The sequence below is a fragment of the Scylla paramamosain genome, chromosome 1 (assembly GCF_035594125.1).
Source record: "Scylla paramamosain isolate STU-SP2022 chromosome 1, ASM3559412v1, whole genome shotgun sequence".
NCBI lineage: Eukaryota > Metazoa > Arthropoda > Malacostraca > Decapoda > Portunidae > Scylla > Scylla paramamosain.
The window spans coordinates 39,840,489-39,865,192 of record NC_087151.1 but is presented as its reverse complement, the minus strand read 5'-3'; the positions used below and the strand labels follow the sequence as shown (position 1 = coordinate 39,865,192).

The 24,704-nt window shown below is 41.8% G+C and overlaps 1 protein-coding gene across 1 annotated transcript in view; it reads right to left on the bottom strand.

Annotated features, from left to right (window-relative positions):
- LOC135105480 (inter-alpha-trypsin inhibitor heavy chain H6-like) overlaps positions 1–9,884 on the bottom strand; it is a 181,651-nt gene extending 171,767 nt beyond the window's left edge. Inside the window, exon 1 of the mRNA XM_064013609.1 lies at positions 9,600–9,884. Coding sequence (XP_063869679.1) covers positions 9,600–9,853 — 254 coding nt within the window. The 5' untranslated portion in view covers positions 9,854–9,884. The remainder of the gene's footprint in view (positions 1–9,599) is intronic.
- Positions 9,885–24,704: the final 14,820 nt, after the last annotated feature.

Sequence of the window (24,704 nt, the reverse complement as noted above, 5' to 3'; positions counted from 1 at the left end):
GAAGTCTGCTCTCTCTCTCTCTCTCTCTCTCTCACTCTCTCTCTCTCTCTCTCTCTCTCTCTCTCTCTCTCTCTCTCTCTCTTCTACACATTCATTTGTTTACCTGCCTCATGCATGCACTCCTGACCTTGTTTGTATGCCTCCCTCCCTCTCTCCCAGACTCCATCCTTTCCTCCCTATCGCTCTTCTTCCTCACTCCCAACTTTCTCCTCACTATTCATCATCAGTTTCGATATCGCTCTCCCGCCTCACATCGCTTTCCTTCAATCTTCGTTTCCACCTCCCCTCATCTCACACTTGAAATTGCATGCCCCGCTTTATGGAGGATTTTTTTTTTTTTTTTCCCATCATGCATGGATTTTTATAATCTGTATTACCACACTTTTGTATTTCTCTAGTGTCCTTAAGTTTCAGTCACTTTCCTAGGCTTTTGTAATGTTCAACTCGTTCTTTCGGTTTTCTTTTTCCTTTCACTTATATTCCTAGTTCTCGTAATTCTCTCGGTTTATCGTATTTACCTTCACCCGCATTCACTACCAGACCCACCTACTCCATTCTGCCTCGCCTCGCCTCGCTTCGCCTCGCCTCGCCTCGCCTCTCTTGTGCAGATCTGATTCACCGACATTTTCCGCGAACGAAGTCCATCTACTCTCGTGTCTCGACTAAGTTAACCCTCATTACTAATTCAGAGGCAAATGTTTACACTTCATTAGATGAAACATTTACTCTTGCAACAGGTGGGACCGCCGTAGCTAAATTAACAAAAGCTTTACTGAGGGAGCAAAACTACCATGATGTTGATAAGATTCCTTCACCTTTGCCCTAGCCTCGTGTGTGTGTGTGTGTGTGTGTGTGTGTGTGTGTGTGTGTGTGTGTGTGTGTGTGTGTGGTGTGTGTGTGTGTGTGTGTGTGTGTGTGTGTGTGTGTGTGTGTGTGTGTGTGTGTGTGTGTCGGTAACATGGTGTACGAGAACAAACACGGAATGAGGGAGTGTGTGTGTGTGTGTGTGTGTGTGTGTGTGTGTGTGTGTTTTGCGGCAGGCGTGGGCTTGGGTCTGCCGCACACACGTAGGTGGAGTGAGGAGTGCGAAGAGTAAACACGGGTGAAGGCGCGGCAAGACGGAGAGACGTGAAGAGAAGAGTTCTGGAGCGTGAATGAGTAACCTCGAAAAGCGATAGAAGGTTGGAAGCCCTTCGCACCTCACTGATGCCTAACTCTTTTATCGCTTTGGTCGGTTTTTGTCAGCATACAGAGCCTTTGAGAAAAAAAATAATAAATGTTTTCCATGGACACACAGAAGAGAGAATGAGGTAGGTTTTGTCATCTCTAGGCTGGAAAAATTACTCAAGAGACTGTAATACGTGTTTAAAAAAGATGTGTAAAGTGATTCCCAGAATAGTATTGCATAACAGTGATATGGTTAAGTAATATATCGTTTCAAATTTCGACAGAAAAGAAATTGCGTACTCTGAGGATAATGGGAGAGGAAATAAAAGTTCTGATACGGTAAAGCATAAAAGGGAATAAAAAAGGGAGATCAAATATTGAGTTCTTTTAAAAGGCTTATGGTACAAAAAAAATTACCAGCAATCAGTGAAGGAGGATAAAGTGATCAAAGTAAAAGTACTAAAAATATCAGCGTCATTGTCTGAAATTATAATTATACGATAGAAAAAAAAAAAAAAACTAAGTGAAAGTTGACGAAAAAAAAAAAAAAAAACTAATGAGATCACAGTAAACTTTATAATGAAGCATTAAAACTTATCCTAAAAAAAAAATATATATATATAATAAAAAGTGAGGCTTCAGATCTTTGAGTTAAGGAGTCACCTGGTTCACCTGGTTCAGAGTTCACTGAGTGCAAGCACCGGAATGTTTCGAACACTGGCAACTTGAATATTGTATTTGTATCAGCGAATACCAGTGGTTATCGATGCAGTTGAGTTACGATACTTTGTGGTTCAACGGATTCGGATAATACATAATTAACCATTTATGAGTTCGAATTCCACTGAGCTTGGGCGTTGGTTTTGGATATTCGCATATTCATGGCTTGAAAGTAATATAATAATAAATGGCGTTTGCTACAAGCAGACATATTGTATTATGAAAATGAAGATGGAAAGGAGTCTAGGTTCAATGCATCTGGATATGTCGGGTTTTTAATACTTTCTCATTAACTACCATGTGTTCTGTGACTCTGGTCATTGAAAATTTTTGTTCTAGCACTTTCATAACTCCAGGTTTCCGTTATATGTTAGGGCTAATAGAATGCATTGCCTTTCTCTGTAGTGACAGTGACACTTCTTTCGATAAGAGACTCGTATATTGAATGCACCTCATCTTATCCATATTTTACTTCAATTTTCCTTTTCAACACGAAAACACATAATTTAGATTACTTGGGTTGAGAAAGATATATTTGAGGGTATTCTCTGTTCTAAACCTTTCCCCTAAGTGATAGTGGCAGACTAGTTTTCATAAGAAACCCCTTACATCGAGTGAAAGATATATCCGTGTACATTTTCTATTACAACATTCTGTGCATTGATTTCATGGCTTAATATGTATAAGTATTGAACATCAAGTACATCCAGGTACTAAAGTTTCATGTGCACACTGAATGCGAACACAGTGTGTGGAGGAACAAGTCTGTGTAGAGGAAGACGAGCACCCTCCACGAAGCCTCCCACCGGAGTGGACTGGGAAACATAAATCACTTTCATTTTATTAGCGCGGCCATCCATCTGCGCCGCCTCATCTCGCGCTGCGCCGTAATTAGATGATTGATGACCCCGGCCCTGCTCTCCCCAGTCCCGCCGCGATTGAGGAAGAGCCGGGGGAGAGTATTTACGCTGATGCCGCGCCTCGCATGATGACTTCATTAATCACCAGCCAACTCACCAACAAGGCAATGAACATATTGCCAAGAGAAGGCGGACCTGGAAACAGCAGTGGGAGATAATAATAAGTGAAACCACGGAAATGGGACAGGATTTTGTGAGGCTTTAGCAGTAAGTTAGCTCGCCCTCCCTGTACCCAGCACCGCCCTCCAGTAAACCTTCCTGCTCCACACTATTCTGCTTCCTGCTCCCTCCTACTGAACACCTAAACTCGCTTTGCTTTACTCCACCTTGTTCCGCTTCGTTTTGTTTAAGATTACCTACTCCACTTCACCGCTTTCAGTTTACTTATAGGGGTGCTCCTGGCTCACGGAGGTCTCTCGGTGTGAAAGAGCTAACGTGGTAATGCAAACTGATGTCATATAACCCTTTTGTTACAGAGAAGTAAACACTATAAAATTTTAGTCATAAGAATTCAGCACAATTATATTTTTCTTGCTTCATCTAAATTTTAGCCCTTCCATTCACCAAACGCAGCCAGAATCTGTCTTTTCCCAGTCTTTTCTCCGTCTTTTCTTACACTTCATGCCTTTCCTGTTCCCGTCCACACACTTCTAGATTCAACTTGCTCTCTGTCTTCTGTCTCCGTGCAGGTAATTAAGCGAGGCAATAATCGGAGGTGATAAATGGCTGCAATATAAATCGTGGTGATAAACTGGCAAGGAAGGTCGCCCGGGTAGATTCTGAAGGCGCGCCGTGGTGTTATCTGTTTGCGGTGACGCCTTTAGTGTTAACCTTTAAAGTGAGACTCTGGATTAGGCTCTGATGAAAATTAGGCAAAGAGGAAACACTGGGAAAGTCACGTGCAATGTAATCTTTTTTTCAAGTGTCTTTTTTTTTTTTTATAGTGGCTGGTGTTTTTGTTGTTACTACTACTACTGTTACTGTAGTACCAGTAGTAGTAGTGCTGGTGGTAGTAGTAGTAGTAGTAGTAGTAGTAGTAGTAGTAGTAGTAGTAGTAAGAGTATGAAGTAACATCAGCAGTAACAATAGGAACAGGAGCAGAAATAGTCACAGCAGTAGTTGTATCATTCTAATCGCTCTTCCCTCACCTATATGAAGTTAAGACTCACACGAACTGTAACACACTGTAACGCAAGTGTATCCTTGGTATCAGGCTGACCTTCACGTATTCACCTAAGAGCAGCCAACAGCACCTCAAGGCTAATACCTGACGCTCAAACGGCTTCCTTTCCCACACAACCTTGTCCCCTGAAAGTTTCCACGCAGCAGACAGAGCCAAACTACGTGACAGACCTCAGGCAACTTGTGGCCCGCTTGTGGACAAGTTTGGAAGTGGTGGGAGCGGTGATGGAGGTGAAGGCAGTGGTTAATATCGCGAACCTTGTGGTTGTTGTGGTGGTTGTGGTGGTGATGGTGCGAATTTGGCAGGTGGAATGGCAACCTGTCATAAGTGTTGTACTCGTATGTTTCAGGTGTTATGATGGAGGTTGTGGTGCTGAGGAGGTGGAGGTTGTGAGGTTCTGGCGATATGAGTGAGGATGTGGAGAGGCGTGTTAAAGATGCATGGGTGTAGTCAGCATGTCTTCTGGCGGTCCGGCACACACACACACACACACACACACACACACACACACACACACACACACACACACACACACACCACACATTTTAGCAATTCCAAATTTTAAACTTTTCCTTCACACTTCATAGTTTCTTTTTTTTTTTTTTTTTACTTTCAGCAGCGATTACAGTCAGAAGAAAGTAAAAGAATAAAAAAAAAGAACGAAGAGAAAAGTTGACGGTGGGGAAGAAAACTTTCGTAATGGGTCACTTAAAAATGCGTAAATATTATATTTGAAGCCTTAGAGAGAAACGAAACAAGTGGAGATCGCTGCGAAAGAGAACATAATATAAAAGAGCGAGAATATGAGAGAAGAATATGACAAAAAACGATAATAAAACTAAATAAAAAGATGCGGGGAGAAATGGAAGAGAAAGAGGAAGAGAGACCTTGAAGAAGAAAAGTATGAAACGGTTGAAGAAATAAAACATGCTAATGAAGAAAATGGAAGTGAGAGAGGAAGACTATATATTGTGCCAAAGATTATTCACATTTTTATCCGAACACCTTCCACAAGAATAAAATAAAATAAAATAAAATAAATAAATAAATAAATAAATAAATAAATAAATAAATACAAGAAAGCATACCCTTATCATTATTATCAAGAGACAAAAAGAGACAAAGGGAAGGAAGGAAGAACACATGGGAAGGAAAAACGTGAAGAAAAAGGAAGAATGAATTACAAAGGAAAAGACAGGAGAGAAACATTTGCCACGAAGTAAAGGTAAAAACTCCCTTTTTCTGCTTTTTTTTTCTTTTCTGTCTCATGGAATCGTAAACAGGAATCAATCCACTATATCTTATACGCGTAGGTCACCTGGTACATCTCTCTCTCTCTCTCTCTCTCTCTCTCTCTCCTCTCTCTCTCTCTCTCTCTCTCTCTCTCTCTCTCTCTCTCTCTCTCTCATCATTTCCTCGTGTCTCGGTACAAGCACATTTAGTCAAGAAAATAAGTAACTACAAGACAATAATGTTTCTTACGTATCTATATTGAAATATATATTTCTTTTCGATTTTACATCCGGTTTCCCTAGTTTATCAGGCTAGGACGGTGCCTCTTAATGAAGGACTTTGGTTTTTGGCTTCTGGGAACCATTACCCTGAGTGGATCCCCTTCCTACACTCGGACTGTGACCAGGATTCGACCCTTCAGCTCCCAAAGTTCCCGCGGTGTCACTGTACCACGGCGGCCTCATTAAAGAGTACACAAAAAATCTACTCGTATACCCGGACATAAAACTGATATATAAATAGTGAGTCAGGAAAAAAAAAAGTTTATGTAACACATCTAGTAAAAAGTGTCCTCTACATTATGTAAAGTCAAGAAAAAACGATCTATTCGTAACTGCATTCGAAGAAGAGTGCTTTTTACTTGTCTACACAAGGGGGACGTTATGTAAAGTGACCAAACTCAAGAGTAAAAGTTATTTAAACGAAAATACGATGAAAGAAAAAAAAAATATTCATACTAGTATATGCAAGCAAAAATATGTAGTGCTTCTATGCTGCACGATCTTTTTACGTCACTTATCATCTAAGAAACACTTTGGATTCAAGTCTCATATTCTTCCTTCGTCTTTCGCATCTCATCTCTTCTTGGCGTTTACTGGGCGACGACAAAGATAATAGTATGTTTCTTTCACCATGCATGTTTTACTAACTTTTTTCTCCATCCAACGAAATACATGGATTTTTCTCCTTCCCCTATTTTTTTTTCTTTTTTTGTCATCACGAGCTACATTTTTCACAAGGTGGCAGCAAGGAAAAGGTACTTGAGAGGGATGTGGAATGGCATGGAGGTCATTTCAGCCCAGCAATCCATGGACAATAAAGGAACAACAAGAGCCAGGGAAGGGAGGAAGAGAAGGGAGGGAAGGGAAGGGCCACTCACTGTACCTACACGATCTATAGAACACGACAGGAGGTCACCATTTGTATTCACGCTATCAGACTCTATAACTTAGGAGGTGGTGGTGGTGATGGAGGTGATGGTGGTGGTGTAGACTGTGACAGCGGTTATGGTGGTAATAGTGATTGTAGAAGGTTGCTATGATACTAGTGGTGCTGGTAGTAGTAGGAAGTGATGATATTTATATGTGAAAAAAAAAAGGTATGTTGACCTGATTCATGACTACAAAAATCTTAAATGCTCTACCTATATACTAAACAGACGTCTACTTGTATACATCTACGTAACCCTCATATCACTCCAGTAATTCAACATAAACCACAAATCTCGCTTTGCCTCTATTCACAGCAAAGCATTTACTCTCAGATTACGTACCTCCTTCCTTGCTTATTTCCGCTAACACTTCCCACTTTGTATCCTTAAGAGGAATATTGAGTGGCTGGTATCCATGCAAACACACAAGAGGAGGAGGAGGAGGAGGAGGAGGAGGAGGAGGAGGAGGAGGAGGAGGAGGAGGAGGAGGAGGAGGAGGAGGAGGAGGAGGAGGAGGAGGAGGAGGAGGAGGAGGAGGAGAAGGAAAAGGAGGAGAAGAAGGAGAAGGAGAAGAAGAAAGAGAAGGAGGAGGACGAAAAGAGGTAAACTTGGACGAGAAATGCAAAAATTGATAAAGACAAGGACAAGAATATTGACGTTACAACTAAAACACACACACACACACACACACACACACACACACACACACACACACACACTCACTCACACACACACACACACACACACACACACACACACACACACACACAAGCGAGGCCAAGAATTCCCAGGAAGTGGAAGTTATGGATGAAACTCTGGAAGGTGGACTGTCAGCTGTCTGGCGTGTCCGTGTCCGTGTCGTTCGTGTTGTCCTTGATGGCGAGGGAGGGAAGGAAGGAAGCTGTGTGTCTCCCTCACTAAGAGAAGCGCCGCGTCAGGCAACACTTAGGGACACCGACACACACAGGTAGCAATTAAGGCTTTACAGGTACAATACTGACACGCGATTGAGAGACGGAGTTAAAATAAAGACTTGTAAGTATTTCCATGAGACAAATACGAAGACTGACTGACAAATACGTTTATAGGAGATAAGATAACTAATTTTGACTGAATTCACAGACATTCTACTCTTCATATTTTAGATGCTCTTAAATGGTGGAGATCATATTTACCTTTTTTTTTCCAATATTTATTTGTTAGCATTAAAAAAAAAAAAAACTAATATTTTTCGCTCACTTCCAAGTTCAAAATGACTACGGCAGCGATGAAACCTCCCCCCCATCTCTCTCTCTCTCTCTCTCTCTCTCTCTCTCTCTCTCTCTCTCTCTCTCTCTCTCTCTCTCTCAAAGCCATTCACGCTCCACGACAAACACACACACACACACACACACACACACACACACACACACACACACACACACACACACACACACAGGGAAGCACACACGTTGACATTTCACTAACAACAGCCTCTGCCTCTCCTCTGACACTCACTTTTACTGCCTGCGGAGAGCTGCTTTAGTACATTAGCTCCACTACGCTTACGTCGGCCGTTTCTCGCGCATAAAGTTACCGGGAGATCCCCAAGCACTCCCAGGAATTAAAATGATAATGATGTGTTTTCACCTCAGGGAGTTTGCGCTGTATTTGTGTAAGAGTATTCGAGTTTGTTCCTTGCTTTCCGTGTGCATATAAAGTGGCGCTCGTTCTCACATTTTTGCGTGCTGGAAAGGGTTGTTTTTGCTTACCCAGAATAATAAAGAGTCTCGGAACAAACGTCGCCAAAACGAAACTTTAACTTAAAATTCACACACATTCCTCTCTTACTGTACGAAGTAACTCGCTTTGTTGTCTGACTCGATTATTATTATTTTTCGTATGAATTTCAAAAGTAACGCACCCCAGTAGACTGAAAATCAAGGAATCATGACTGAATTTTTAGTGAGTGGCAATGAAAGGGGATTCTATTACTTTTGTAGCCTTTCACCTGCCTTCCATTCATGGCTGAAAAAAGTAAACAACAATGACAGCTGGTCTGAAAATAAACGTAAAACTGAAACTGCTGATGCTCACTTGGGACTAAAAATAACGCAACAATGTCAAATAGTCTAAACTAGCAACTCGTATGCAGCATTGATGGATAAAATACCTTGAATGAAAATAAATGTGACAGCACACATACCGTTTTGTGACTTTTGATACTCAGCTGAGTTTCACGAGCATCGAATTGTATACTACTTCGTGAACCTTGTCTGGGTGCCTTCTTGCCAGTGACGCAGCTGCTCTCCAGTCTAACTCTTATAGAAATTCTTCATGAAGTCTACGTTTTTGGAATTTCGTTATTTCTAGATAATAGTTCTTGAATATTCCGCGTAGAATGGTGGTAGTTTTATTTCCAAAGTCGATCTCCTTGAATTCCTACTACTTTGGTGATAGGCAGAAAGACGGTCAGACATAGCCTTTATAACGTAAACGACACGACCATTTTTTTTTTCAAGAATGTAGATTAAAAAAGAAAAGATATAGGAAAAAATAGTTTCGTTATTATCTCATCTTTCCGTAAGAAAACGATAAATCCACAAAACTTAAACGATACGTTTCTTCATCAACAGGACAAGTAGGAGGGAGGAGCAAAGGTGAACACCCGAGGACAAAGAGACACGGAGGCGACAAAACCCCAACCATCCATCCTGGTGTCACGTGGGATCTGGTCAGTCCGTGGGATTGTGGTCAACCCTGGTGGTGGTGTTTCCTATTCACTGAAGAGGCTCTGTCTTTTCATTTATACAACATGCATAAACATATCACAGGATGTCTATGTAGAGAGCCTGGTTAATTAAGACGTTTCGTAAGACCATCACTCGATAAGAATATAAACGAATAAATGGAGCAAGAGAAATGAGAGCCACGAATAGCGTCTTCTGTTTTATTATGTTTAGTTATGTACCGTCGATGGTGTCTACGTGTCTAGTGATGACCAAATGAAACGTGTCATTAGGTCATCACTGAGCAATATAAACACACACAAAATAAAAAAGAAAATGACAGCGACGAGTCACACTTTCTTTACTGCTGGAAGGCCGGACCGGTGGAAGCGCTGGAAGCTGCGGCCACACATCACCACACAAATACAACTGATGAATGAATCAGCCGGAACACTTACATGGTGAGGTTGGAGATGAAGGCATTGACAGGCAGCAGGAAGGTGAAAGCTGCCTCCCGGGAATCCAAAGTCGGGTTGCGGATCTTACAGGTGACGGTGGTGACGGCGTAACGCGAAATCACCACCGATTGAATGTGGTACGCCAGGATCTCAAGGTCATCCCACTGAGACCCCGAAGACGCCGCCGCTCCTCCCAGTGATGACGAGGAGGAAGAAGCCACGTCAGGCACCGGCGGCGACGGGTGGCACTGCATCACGTGGGTGCTCTGTGAGGGAGAAGATTGATTTAGTAATGTTGCAATAATAGGGTCACTTGGCGCTGTAAGTGATAATTGATTACAAACGTTGCTAAAGGATAAGATAAAGGTTTCATGGTAGGTATTAAGAGATAAGCAGAGAGAAAGAGAAAGAGATACAGACAGACATAGACAAATATAGCCAGACGGAGACGCACAAAACAAAATAACAAGACAAACAGGAAGATGATCAGACACGGAGAGACACACACAAAGACGGAGCCTCCAAGACAGACAGCCAGACAGACAAACATGAAAGAGAAAAGGACGAAAACAAAGGGTATAAGGTGAGGAAAAACCGTAAGAGGGAGCAAGACGAAATAAGTGAAAAACAGCAGGTAGAGCAAGAAAAAAGAGAAAATGGAAACGAGTAAACTAGGCACAAGAAAGCACAAGAGAGAAATGAAGGAAGAAAGAAAGAAAGAAAGAAAGAAAGAAAGAAAGAAAGAAAGAAAGCCAAGCCGGGAAACACAAACAAAGCGAAAGTAGGAACAAAACACAGTGAAGGAGAAGAGAAGCCACGTATGAAAAGCTTCTGTTATACACAAAGAAGAACGAGAGAGAGAGAGAGAGAGAGAGAGAGAGAGAGAGAGAGAGAGAGAGAGAGAGAGAGAGAGAGAGAGAGAGAGAGAGAGAGAGAGAGAGAGAGAGAGAGAGAGAGAGAGAGAGAGAGAGAGAGAGAGAGAGAGAGAGAGAGAGAGAGAGAGAGAGAGAGAGAGAGAGAGAGAGAGAGAGAGAGAGAGAGAGAGAGAGAGATCACTTCACTCTAGCAATACCAAACCCCATACCAGCACTAGCATGTCACTGGCCTAAAGATTTAATGAAGGGAAGAGACAGATGAATGGACGCGGCGGGAGAGGGAGAGGGACGGAGGGACGGAGGGGCGGAGATCCAGGAAAGGAGAGGTGAGGTGAAAGGTGAGGTGAGAGAGAGGCAGGATGCAGGAGGGCTGGAAATAAAGAAATACAAAAGGAAATAAAAAAAAAGTAGGTGGAAAAGAGGATAAAACTGCATTAAGTGGGAGAGACAAATGCGCGTAAAGTACAGTTTGATGTTAATAGGAAAGCGAATGAAATGATGAAAAGAAACGAATCACTGGCAAGAGAGAGAGAGAGAGAGAGAGAGAGAGAGAGAGAGAGAGAGAGAGAGAGAGAGAGAGAGAGAGAGAGAGAGAGAGAGAGAGAGAAAGGGATGATGAAGGAAGGTAGTGGTGTGAAAGAAGAGAAATAAGTGTCAATTAGGGTAAAAGGAGGAGAGAAGAAAAAGAGATAGTGGCGAAGAGAGTACAAAACGAGCCGCGAGGGAATGATGAAGGAAGGTACTTGTAGAGAGGAAGAATGGATATAAAAGATCCCCCTGGAAAAGGAAGACGCTAGATGAAGCAAGGCACTGACGAAGAACAAAGATCATAGCGAAGAGAAGCGAGAAATACAGAAGAGACCGTAGGAATGAAAATAAAACGTCCATTCAAGAAAGAAAAGAAAAAAAGAAGAGAAAGAGAAGAAACGATACGCTGGCAAGGAGGAAAGAGAGTAGGGAGTTAGAGACGAGGAAATGATGGAGTATCAGGGTACTGGCAGGAGCAGAAGAATGGGAATGAAAAGTCCATTCGGAAAGAGAAGGAAGAGGTCACGGGTGCATGAGAACGAAGCGAGTGGGAGTGAAATGGGAGTCTTTTATGTGTGGAGCGAGAGGAGCCGGAGAACAGGATGGAACGGTGTACAGAGGAGGAAGATGAGGAAGAGAAGGAGGGAGAAGAGGAGAGAAAACTGAAAGTGGAATATATATAGAGCATGATGAAAATGTAAATGGAGGATAAGGAAAAAGGAAGAAAAGGAGGAAGAACAGAAGATGACGTTGAGAAATACTCTACGAAATTAAAATACAAACGATACCATGGAAAACAAAGGAACCGACGACGATGAAGGTCCGTACTGTATTAAAAAGCGAGACGAAGCAGTAGAAGAAAAGACCGGAGAGCAAAGGCGTAGAGAGAGAGAGAGAGAGAGAGAGAGAGAGAGAGAGAGAGAGAGAGAGAGAGAGAGAGAGAGAGAGAGAGAGAGAGAGAGAGAGAGAGAGAGAGAGAGAGAGAGAGAGAGAGAGAGAGAGAGAGAGGAGCAGATAAGGCGGACGCACAGGTGGAGAGGCTTGGCTTAGGTCTCATTACCGAGGACGAGGCGGGAGCAAACAAACAGTAAACAGAGGCTGAGGCAGTGATCGGTGCGGCAAACACTGGCGGGTCAACAGTGTGAATGCTGCGCCGGCCTGGTCTTGCTTGGAGGAAGGTGTGTGTGTGTGTGTGTGTGTGTGTGTGTGTGTGTGTGTGTGTGTGTGTGTGTGTGTGTGTGTGTGTGTGTGTGTGTGTGTGTGTGTGTGTGTGTGTGTGTGTGTGTGTGTGTGTGTGTATGTGTGTAGAGGTTTTTAGGTGTTCAGGAAGACAACAAGTTCGATAAAGGACGTGAAGGAGGAGGATAAGAATTGAAGATAATGTTGCAGTGACAAAAGAGGGATAGAAGAAAACATGTGCACGACGTGGGTGTGAAAATAAAAGAGCATGTGTGCATGGGCTAAGAGAGATAGAATGGAAGGGATGGAAAATGAAAGGATAAAGTTGAAGGAGGTAGGTCTTTTAAAGTGTTGTGGTGGTGAGGCAGGATGTCACATTACCAAATATTCCTCATCCTTTTTACCCACAATCTGCAAAGAACAATTAGCCCTAAGTGTGTTTTAACCAATGGCACGACTTGTAAAGAAGCTTCGTCATTTAGTGGCCTCTTTAATACAGTGAGCCTTACTACGAGCAGTGATGGTTAAATATCGAGAAATCTTCACTCACTTACACTGAGTTTAGTGCTTTCCTTACTCTGATCTGCTTATAATCTCTATACAAAAACTGGCAATTGGTAGAATCTTAGTAAATCAGAAGACTTACTAGTGAGAGAGAGGCACGCTGAACACAGAAATAAGTATTGCATATTATTCGACTTTTGATCATTACTGTATGTTTATTACTCACCAAAACCCACACCCTCGATTCTGACAACTATGGATTCTTAACAGATCAGAGGACTTAATACTGAGGGAGAGACGCTAACACAGAAATAAATGCTGCACATCACTCGCCTTTTAACTACAAGTATACCACCACCAACACTCACCAAGCCATCCACACCCTCGACAACCAGGATTCATTTCACTGCCCTCACTGTAAAGACTAACAGGAGCATTAGGCAGTGAGTGAAAAAATTGCAAACAGACGGAGGACCAGAAAGACAGAGACAAAGAGAAGACAGGACAGACAGGCATAGGATTAGGGGTACTCCAGAGAAACACGCCAAGCTGGAAGTTCACTGAGTAGCGGGTGATGAAGTTACTGCGACTGGAAATTAGGACAACTTGTACATTCCGATGAAGTAGACTGCGGGACGAACCCACAGAGGACCCACGTGACGGAGGAGGACGAAGAGGAGGAGGAGGAGGAGGAGGAGGAGGAGGAGGAGGAGGAGGAGGAGGAGGAGGAGGAGAAAGGTCCATCTATTCATTAACCAACTGCACCTCTCTCTCTCTCTCTCTCTCTCTCTCTCTCTCTCTCTCTCTCTCTCTCTCTCTTACACACACACACACACACACACACACACACACACACACACACACACACACACAAACACATACACTAGCTATTACTGCAGTTTTACATGCAAATATCCGCTCGGTGTCATAATTATTCAATGATATTTAATGATGTGTGTGACAGGCTGAAAAGAGGCCGTAGCCCCCCCCCCGCCCTTTCCATGCCGGCGCACATACATCAAACCCGCCCCGTCCGCCCCACTGAATGTGTCTTGTTAAACTTCATCAAAGCGACAAAGTGGCAACACACTGCAAAATGTGTGTACAATAATATAGTTGTCAGCGGATTTTACTAAAATTTTATGAGTCAATTTTTTTTTTCTTCTTTATAGAGCATTGGAAGTGAATGGTTGATGACTGCATACTTATTTCACCCTCAAACGAAACAGTTTACTTTCATGTTAAGTCATAAAGAAAATGTTAGATCAACCACAATATACATTTGTTGTTGTGTTAATATTTCACGCCATGGATCATTATTTGGCACTATAATATTACCAATTTGTATCCAGTGCAATAAAGTCTCATTATGTTAAAAGAAAAAAAAAACCATTATATTACATCAACATTATCTTCATTTTTATCATCATGGATACTGCTTTGGACTTCATACTTTGCACTACATTGATTTACACTCGAGATCCCCTTCCTTTTAATATTAGTATGGGTCCACATTAGAACACAACAATGTCCAATACACACATCCAGTTCTGAGCGTATCGTCTCATCTGTCCACGAAAGAGAGTCAATCAATATCTACAGAGCAAATCGATGATGATGGCGCAAGTTCATCTGCCACTAATGACAAAACTTTCCTCACTCAGGAGCGTCGGCCAGAACAATAATGATCGATGGCTCGTCGGACGCAAAGTATGAGATTCCCTTCCATTGTGGGGGTACTGATGGGTTCCTGACTCTCGGAAACTGGATTCCCCCTCCTTTTTTATTTATTTATTTATATATTATTTTTTTTCTGGGCCTCGATATAACTCTAACACAGCTCAATGTAATTTACCTTCCTGCCTAGGACTGATGTTTGGTGGGAGTTCGATACGGCTTGAGATGAAAGTATTCTTGTCCCTCTTTCAAAAGATAGTGTGCGATGACAGACGGATGGATTCATTTGAAAGGACAAGAAAAAAAGTAAATGCTGAGAATGAAGAAAAAACCCGTCTTAACCTAATCTTCTTCCTTCTTTTCTTCTTTCTCTTCCACCTCCTCATAAAACTTCTCCGCTTAATCTTATTGCCATCACTTTTTTTTTCACATTTTCATCTACTACATCCCCATTTCTTCCTCCTTCTCATCTTCCTCCTCCTTCTCCTCCTCCTCCTCCTTTTTTTCATTTTTTATTGCGCAAAGCCAAATTCCAGCAACAGTAAACAGTGGAAATAAAAAAAATATTGAAAGGAAAGCGAAATGGAATGGCAATGATAACTGCTAAAATAAACACTATGAATAATATAACCAAATAAACAAGTGAATATCTGCATTGACATTAGCAACGCGAACACGTTAAATAATCAAATTAGCAGTATTTCATAGTTTGTAAATTTATTGAATCAACAACAATAGCAGCAGCAACAGCAACAGCATCAGGAGTAGTAACAGCAGTGGAACCAGCAATAACTACTACTACTACTACTACTACTACTACTACTACTACCACCACCACGACACAAGGCCACAGGAAAAGCTGAGAAAAATTGTGCATCACGTAAAAAGTAAGCTGAGAAGTCTGATGTTTTTCTGGACTCAGTATTTGGAAGGAAAATCAAAAGAAGCTAAGATGTCAAAAGGGGACATTAATGATGTTGCTTGCGTTCCTTTGTCTTCGTATGTTATCTTCATATATCTACTGTTTTTATTTTGCAATCCTTTAAAACACACTCACTCCCATTCACGTACTGACACAAACTTACTCGTGACAAAAATTCCACACACATTCCCACGCACTGCGACGTACATTCCTCGCCCTGGCCACCACACCACTCACGACACCCATACGTTATTCACTGATAATTGTATACATTTTTTTTTCAACGGACGGTGAAATGCGAATTGATTAATTGCAGGTGAATAATTGGTGAAGACTCTGATGAATGGTTTGGGATCATTCATCACGGTGTGTTTGAGAGGCTGTGGGAGGCTGGGATGCAGTGACATGGAGTGATGAGTCTCTGTTCTCGGTGTGATGCAATGAATGTTATGTGATGCAATGAATGTTATGTATGACCCTGATGTGCAAAGAATGTCTGACGTGCCTAGAGTTTCTGGTGACGATAGGACGTGATATTATAGTCACTGATTTATACAGCATAACTCATCAGTACCCTCTAGAGGTAAACTGTGGAATTCCCTGTTTATTTCTGCTTCTCCGGTTTTTTATGAAGTGAACTATTTCAGAAGGGGAGTGACGTTTTGGACTCGTGTATTTATAATTTTAAGAGAAGTGAAATGAGTGTTTTTTTTTCCCTCTCCTATTTTCATAACCTTAATCAGTCTTGTTGACAAATTAAAAGAAGATATAATCGTGCATTTAAAAAAAATAATAGAATACGAAACAAATTAATTTCGCAAATTAATATAGTTTTTTCATAGGCTTATATTTATGTACATGAATTGAAAACTAGGGAAAAGGTAAGAAAAGCCTGAACCAACTAAAACGAAATGAGAAAATGAAATTACGAACTGAACTCACTAGAAAAAAAAATTAAACCAATTACACAGGATAGACAAAGTAAAAAAAATCAATCTAATCAACAAGCTAAAAAAGAAAAAATAAATACTGCTAAATGAAATATTAAATGGAGCAAAATAAAATAAAATGAGGAGGGTAAATCCACCCCGTTTTGTATACACACACACACACACACACACACACACACACACACACACACACACACACACACACACACACACCAAACCCTCTGCCCAGTGTAATGTAGTGTGTTGGAAAAACGTTGGAAATATACAGGAAAGACACCTTCACGAGAATACAATATGAAGCTTCGTCGGAGAAAAATAAAAGTGAGCAAACTGAAAGAAACTGAAATACAAGTGAACACAGGTACAGATAAACTGGAATATTTAATCGATACACATACATGAATATACACACATAAAGACAAACTGAGGAATAGGCAAATATTCAGATAAATTCCAAGTGAATAGTTAGACGAAAAGACAGATATGTAGAGAAAGATAAACATACAGACTAGAAAATAATAAATAACAGAAAAGAAACGCTGAATAAAAAAAAATAAGAAAAAAAGACAATCATTTACAAATCAGATACACACACACACACATAAAAAATATTCAAATACGAGTAAATTTAAAAGATTTCAACAGATGCAAATTAAATACACCTAGGTATAGACACAGGATACACATTCAGATAGACAGATACGTAAATAGAGAAACCAAATACATTCATACAATAGAAAAAAAGAAAAAGCAAACTCACCGCACCGCCAGAATTCACAGTGAGTTAAACACGACTATCTATTTATACATTTATTTTTTATTCAGTCCTTATACTCCCTGGCAAGACCCAGACTCCTTTTAGTGGTAAAAAAAAAAAAAAAAAAAAAAAAAATCAGTGTTTGCTTGCTTGCCCTCCAACCACCATGAAACATTAAGACACACAGGGAGATTAAAAAAATGCTAAACAGAAAACCTTCTCTTCATTAAATACATCAAAACCCTCCCATTATGGATGCCGGAAGCAGGAACCAGGTGGAAGGAAAAACAATTATACGTATACATTAACATGCCTGACATTCATTATTCATATGTGCGTGCTTCTTTTTTTTTTTTTTAACTTTTAACTTTAGGGATGATGGTGGTGGTGGTGGTGGTGGTGGTTGTGATGGTAGTTGTGAGTGAGAGAGAGAGAGAGAGAGAGAGAGAGAGAGAGAGAGAGAGAGAGAGAGAGAGAGAGAGAGAGAGAGAGAGAGAGAGAGAGAGAGAGAGAGAGAGAGAGAGAGAGAGAGAGAGAGAGAGAGAGAGAGAGAGAGAGAGAGAGAGAGAGAGAGAGAGAGAAATGCTTAAAAAACACAAAATGCCAGCTTCAAACCGCTTTTCCATTGCAACGTAGCTAGGACACACACACACACACACACACACACACACACACACACACACACACACACACACACACACACACACACACACACACACACCTGAACCGCATACCCTCACACTGCACCCCACGTTCCTCAGCCTCCCTAACACCACCGCGCCACGCACACTTCCTCCCACAGCCTCCCGTGTAGCAGTATTTCCTCAAACACCCACATTTCTCTCCGGAGCACACATTCCTCCTTCGCATTCCTTCATATATCATCTCTCGCTCACATACGTTCTCCTGTATATTCCTCACACATACTTACCCAATCTTTGCACTTCATGAGACCAACGTTTCATCACCATTTAAGAACAAGTGCACTCCAGTTCCTTCTTAAGCATGACCTATCTCATGCAATGCTCTTCCTTCTTCTTTAATACTAATTCTGTCACTGGCCAGAGCAACAAAAAGGAAGAAAGAAAATAATCCCACTGAGGTGCCAGTTACGTAAAGAGAAGGCCAGAGGGATTACCTAAAATTAGATGATAAGTGCCTTGAATCCTCTCTCTGTGCATTTCTCCACGTGAAATCCAGACTTCTTCACTCACCTTTATAAGTATTCCACAAAAAAAAACATCCTCCTTGCAGTGGATAAGTACGAGTATTTCAGCTCTCTCTTTTCCCCACACTCTCCCCTCCGTTCCTCCTCATAACCAGAACCTCCGCTCCTCGCATATATTCTCCACAATATTCACGGCGACCCTAAATTACCCCTCCTGCTTAGAATATTAATTATGGAAAACAGGAAGGCTGGTTGTGTACGTTCCATTCTCTCTCTCTCTCTCTCTCTCTCTCTCTCTCTCTCTCTCTCTCTCTCTCTCTCTCTCTCTCTCTCTCTCTCTCTCTCTCTCTCTCTCATACCCTTTCTGCCAAACGTGCCCACTACTGCTTTCACATTCATTTCTCCTTATCGTAATGCACTCAATTCTAGGAAGTCCATTAATCTCGCATCTCTCCGCCATCATATATTTTCTATCCTTCCTGTCTTATCTTTGTAATACTTTCCTTTCTCCGCCTTTTTTTTCTCCCCTTTTGTCTTCCTTCCACAAGAAAGAAGAGTAAGTTTAACCACAAAGTATAGTGCAAAATTGAAGTAACAGTCAGAAATTCACCTACTACATGCAAAAAAGCAAAGAGAAAAAATACTATATATAGCCAAGAACTGACGAGAACTGTAGAGTACAAAAACTGAAGCAACAATAAGAAATTTACCAACTATAAGCAAAATATAGACACTAAAGACACTAAAGAATTAAGAACTAACGGGAACTGATACAGAGGCGAATCCCACGACCATTACTGGAGTGGACTGAACGCGGCAGTTAGCCAAGCAGTGAAATAAGAGGGATTACAGCAGAAGCGGTGGTGTGTATTCCTGATAACAGCTCCCTGGTCTGCCTTACAATGCTGCTGTTCTGCGAGGAGAGCTCAAGACCCAAGCCTCCATGAAATCAACTGCGTGCTGTTTAGGAGTGTTACAAAATTGTCCAATGCCCAGTGTCCATCCAGCGTTCTATGTCCAAGTAAGTGTTCTGGTGTTCGTGTGAAGGAGAAAGCGAGACCGAAACGCCACCATCGTCTTCTTCACAGTTTCGTGTCCCCAGGTGGTTAGGACGATAAGAAACTGGTAAACAGAAAGAGAGAGAGAGAGAGAGAGAGAGAGAGAGAGAGAGAGAGAGAGAGAGAGAGAGAGAGAGAGAGAGAGAGAGAGAGAGAGAGAGAGAGAGAGAGAGAGAGAGAGAGAGAGATACGGAAGAGTGTAAGAAAACAACATTCACCAATGGAAAACTGTTTATTCTAGCGAACTGATTATTTGCTGAAGTGTGTGTGTGTGTGTGTCAGTGAACCTTTTCCATGTCTCCCGTATGTGTGTCTGGACTACGAGTTTCTTCCGTGAACGTGTTTTTATGTCCATGTGCGTTTATGCCCCTTGTGCGTCTGGCTCGGCGGGAGGCAAGAGTGCGGCGGGGATTCGTGTGTTCATGGATGTAGGCGTGCGGGAATGAGCACGTGAGGGTGTGTGTGTGGCCTTATGTACGTAATGAGGTGCTCTGCGGGCCCCATAGCGCGTATACAGAGGCTTTCTCTCTCTTTCTCACACACACATGCACAAACACAAACACACACACACACACACACACACACACACACACACACACACACACACACACACACACACACACACAGTCGTATATGCATGTAATATCTTTCGTAGAATAATTTGGTGTTTATTCATAATGAACGATTACTATCAATTTTACTACTATTACTGGTGCTATTGCTAACTACTACTACTACTGTAGTACTACTACTTTTACTACTACTACTGCTACTACTACTACTACTTCTACTACTACTACTACTACTACTACTACTACTACTACTACTACTACCACTACTACTACTACTACTACTACCACCACCACTACTACTACTACTACCACCACTACTACTACTACTACTACCACCACTACTACTACTACTACTACTACTACTACCACCACCACAACCACCACCAACACTACCACCAACGTGAATGCCAGTAACCACTATATCTGTTCTCTCAGCTACAGAACCACTGCCGTGCATATCAATGACAAATCCGATGTAAACAACCATTCCAACCATCTCTCGTGACCTCCACATATCGTTATGTTCACCGTTATTTTCAGCGGGAAAAATGCACCACAAATCTAATCACTTTGTTTGTACATCTTAAAAAACGTAAGAAGAAGAAAAAAAAAAAAAAAAAAACATACACAATACTCTAAAACCTCTACGACAGTGTGATCCACATTGCATTTATAGTTTCTTTCGTCGGCAAAAAAAAAAAATAAATAAATAAATAAATAAATAAATAAATAAAAATAAATAAATAAATAAATGAAAACACTACATAAAAGTTGGTTTTACATACGTTTAGAAAATTATTCAAGTCGATATTCGTGTACTTTTAATAATTTCACAAACCTCTACGGCCCCAATTACACACATTTCATTATATTCACGGTTCCTTTTCAGCGGCACATAAAACACTACGAAACCAATAACATTTTTTTTTATACACCTTGAAATTATGAAAGTCGATATTCCTTCACACACGAACACTCTCAATAACCTTCAAAAAAAAAGTCTACTGCCCAAGTCACCCACATTTAATTACGTATCTTTACAGTTCCTTTCAGCGGCACACAAAGCATTTAGCGCGCAACGCACCTCTCTTTTCCCACCGCCATCGATCCTCGGGGCTGACAAAAAGCTGCTCACGCTCACTGAATCGCAGTATATCCCGGATCGCGGGCTCGGTAATTTCTCACGAGCGATACCGTTTAGTCTTGCAAAGCTGAGTAGACGCGATGGTCACGCCACTGTGATTCCCTATGATGGGGCGGTGGAGAAAGGGGAGACGGAGTAGGGGATTATGAGGCTAAGGGGGGAGGAGGAAGGGGGTAAGAGAGGAAAGGGAGTGATGGAGGAGGGGGTGACAGAGGGAATGGTTGAGGAAAGAGAGAGAAGAGACATAGTTGATAGCTGTGTGATGGCAGGACGAAGTCTCTTTTCGTATTACTAGAAGAAATTGTGTACAAATTTATCTGTGCACATGAACTCTCTCTCTCTCTCTCTCTCTCTCTCTCTCTCTCTCTCTCTCTCTCTCTCTCTCTCTCTCTCTCTCTCTCTCTCTCTCTCCATTTTTGCAGCGCGATACGTTTCTCCCCTCCATTTTGAATTCCAACATGCAAAACTCTCATTTTTTCCTCTCATTTTTAAAGCATTATTAAATTTACGTTTTTCATTTTTTTTTCGAGCCACTGAAATATTTGTTTTCTGTCTATAACATCATCCGGCCTTCTCTCTCTCTCTCTCTCTCTCTCTCTCTCTCTCTCTCTCTCTCTCTCTCTCTCTCTCTCTCTCTCTCTCTCTCTCTCCGACAAACCTCCTCGCTTCAATACTTTTCTCTGACATGGGTTTTCGTTTCTTCCAACCTGCAAACCCAACCTCCTCTTCCTCCACCATCACTCCCAGTCTCCCTCACCCACGCCCCTCTCCACCTTCCTCTCCACCTTTCCTTCTCCTGCAACAACTCCTCTCACTGCAGAAGGCAATGTATATTCCGCCCACTCTCCTTCCCTTCCCTTCCCTTCCCCAACACTGCCGCAGCCCCCCTCGACTCCCGCTCGCGCAACCTGTATATCCAAGCCATTAAGATTTGCATACAATCGCGCGACTCACAACCCAGGACAAGATAAAAGTTGAAGCAGCAGGAGCGATACGGAGTGGAGGTGCTAGCAAAGGTGGAAGTCAAAGAGTGGCCCTGTAGGAATAGTTGAGGTGTATGAGTGGTCTACGTTTATCATTATTGATCTTTGTCATCTGGTAGGCGGTGCATGGAGGTTTTTTAGGTTCCTTGCACCGTGTCTTGGGCCTGACTTTATAGTCTTCGTAAGTGTCAAACTAACTTAGAGTTTATAGGTGTCTCAATTTACTATGTACTGGTGCTAGTTGATGAGTATGACTGTGTGAAGGTGTGCGTTGTGGGAAGTAGGGCAGCGTAGTATGGCACTGTCAGATCGTTAGTAAAAATATAATCGAATTTACAGGCATTAACTAAGCTGCTCTTGAATCCAATGTAACTAGCGGATAAGTTACGAGGGAAGAAAAGAAGACAAACAAAAGAGTAATAATAGTTATATAAAATGCATGAGAAAATGAGAGAGAGAGAGAGAGAGAGAGAGAGAGAGAGAGAGAGAGAGAGAGAGAGAGAGAGAGAGAGAGAGAGAGAGAGAGAGAGAGAGAGAGAGAGAGAGAGAGAGAGAGAGAGAGAGAGAGCGCTAGTTCAGTATTGGAAAGTAATAGTTACCCTAAACTTGTACATTTTTCATAAGGAAAAAAGTTGGCTTTTTTGTTTCGTTTTTATGAGCTGGACGTGAGTATGTGGCATCGATTTCCGGAGCTTTGTGTTAAACTCCGAAGCATACAGAGTGTGTATATGTATATGCGTGAAGGAGGAGAAGAAGAAGAAGAAGAAGAAGAAGAAGAAGAAGAAGAAGAAGAAGAAGAAGAAGAAGAAGAAGAAGAAGGAGAAGGAGAAGGAGAAGGAGAAGGAGAAGAAGAAGAAGAAGAAGAAGGAGAAGGAGAAGAAGGAGAAGGAGAAGAACGGGGAGAGAGAGAGAGAGAGAGAGAGAGAGAGAGAGAGAGAGAGAGAGAGAGAGAGAGAGAGAGAGAGAGAGAGAGAGAGAGAGAGAGAGAGAGAGAGACTACATAGAACACACACACACACACACACACACACACACACACACACACACACACACACACACACACACACACACACACACACAACAAACACAGAGGTAAACAGAGAATGCGAGAAAGAAACGAGACAGGTAAACAAATACAATGACAAACAGCAAAAGAAGACCATGGAGGCTGCGAAAAGTTAGCACGACCCACAGAACAATTCAAAGCCCCAGTCAAACCTCCCTTACATCCTGACTCCTTAACGTGGTGGCGGCGGGGAGGAAGTAACAACATGAGGACCTTCCCCTGCACCTCCAGTAAGCAAGGATCTACACGACACGTATCATGGGCCGCGATCATCATCATGTTATTATGGTGTGAGCCTAATGGACACGCGATACTTAAATATTTACCAGAGGTTTTTATTAACTCATCACAGCTTAAGGGACGGGAAAATAGGAGGAAATTATAGCATTAGTTATAAAGAGGTTGGGTAGTTTTCCAACAGCGAATGCAGTATAGAACAGATAAGATGAATGAAATACGGAATAAGCTTTTAAATATTTATCGGATATTTCCATTTCCTCTTCACGACTTAAGAGAGATGAAAATAGAAGGAAATTATAGCGTTAACCAAAAAGATATGATAATTTTTCTGAAGCAAATCCAGTATGAAAAAAAATAAATTAAAGAAATTAAAGAAATAAGATACTGAATAAACTCTTGTGTTAATGGATGTACATCATAAGGAAATAATGACAATAATGAAAGCAATAAATGAAGATGTGATAAAAATGGAAATAAATAATAATAACGTCTTGTATTCTTTTTCTTTTTTTTCATTTTCCCAAAACACTCAGCGCAGTTTCGTCATTGTTTTTCCATCTCCGTTCTTTCTCTCTTTTTCCTTCCATTCTTCTTCTAACTCTTTTCTTGCTTCATTTCTTCGTCTTCCTCCTCCTGTTCATCTTTTTTTTTTTTTTTTGGCAACACCACCACCACCACCACCACCACCACCACCACCACCACCACCATCACTATCACCTCTTTCTCTTTCTCCTCCAGTTCTCTTCTCCTATTCTTGCACCATCTACTTTTGGTTCTCCACTTTCCATTCTTGATCTTTTGTTTTTTCTTTCATCTTGGTATTGGTTCTCTTGTTCTACCATTTTTTTCCTCCTCCAACTCCTTTTCTTCCTCATCCTTCATCTTCTTCATTTCTCCTCCGTTTCTATTCCATCATCTCCTTTTCCTCCTCTGCCTCGTGCTCCACTTTCCTCTTATCCTTTTTAACCTCTTCCATCCTCTTCTCTTTTTCCCTCATCATTCTCCCTCTCATTATTTTTTCTTTCTGCATCTCCCTCTTCATACACCTCTTCCTCTTCTTCCTTTTTCCCTCTTCCATCTCTTCCCTTTACACATTTTTCCCTCCTCCTCCTGTTCCTCGTCCTCTTCATTTTATTCCCTCCCCCTCCTCCTCCTACACATCACGCTCCATCTCTCTCTCTCTCTCTCTCCTGCCACCCACTCACTCATCACTCTCAATCTCCCTCTGTTCCCGTTGGTGGCGCCCATCTTGGTGAGCTCAGCTGCTCTTTACCCACTCAAGATATTAAACACAACATTACTCTAGTACTCTCCATCCCAGCCCTTCAGACCTCTGCCTAGTCCCCCTGCCCTTCCCGACTCCCTTCCCAGGCTTGTACCTCTCCTCCCCTCCTTGGGCAGTTAAGGGATTACCGCCATTACCGTCCCAACGTAGTTTTTACAAAGAGGATCGAAGGCCCATAAATATTTGGCAGGACACGC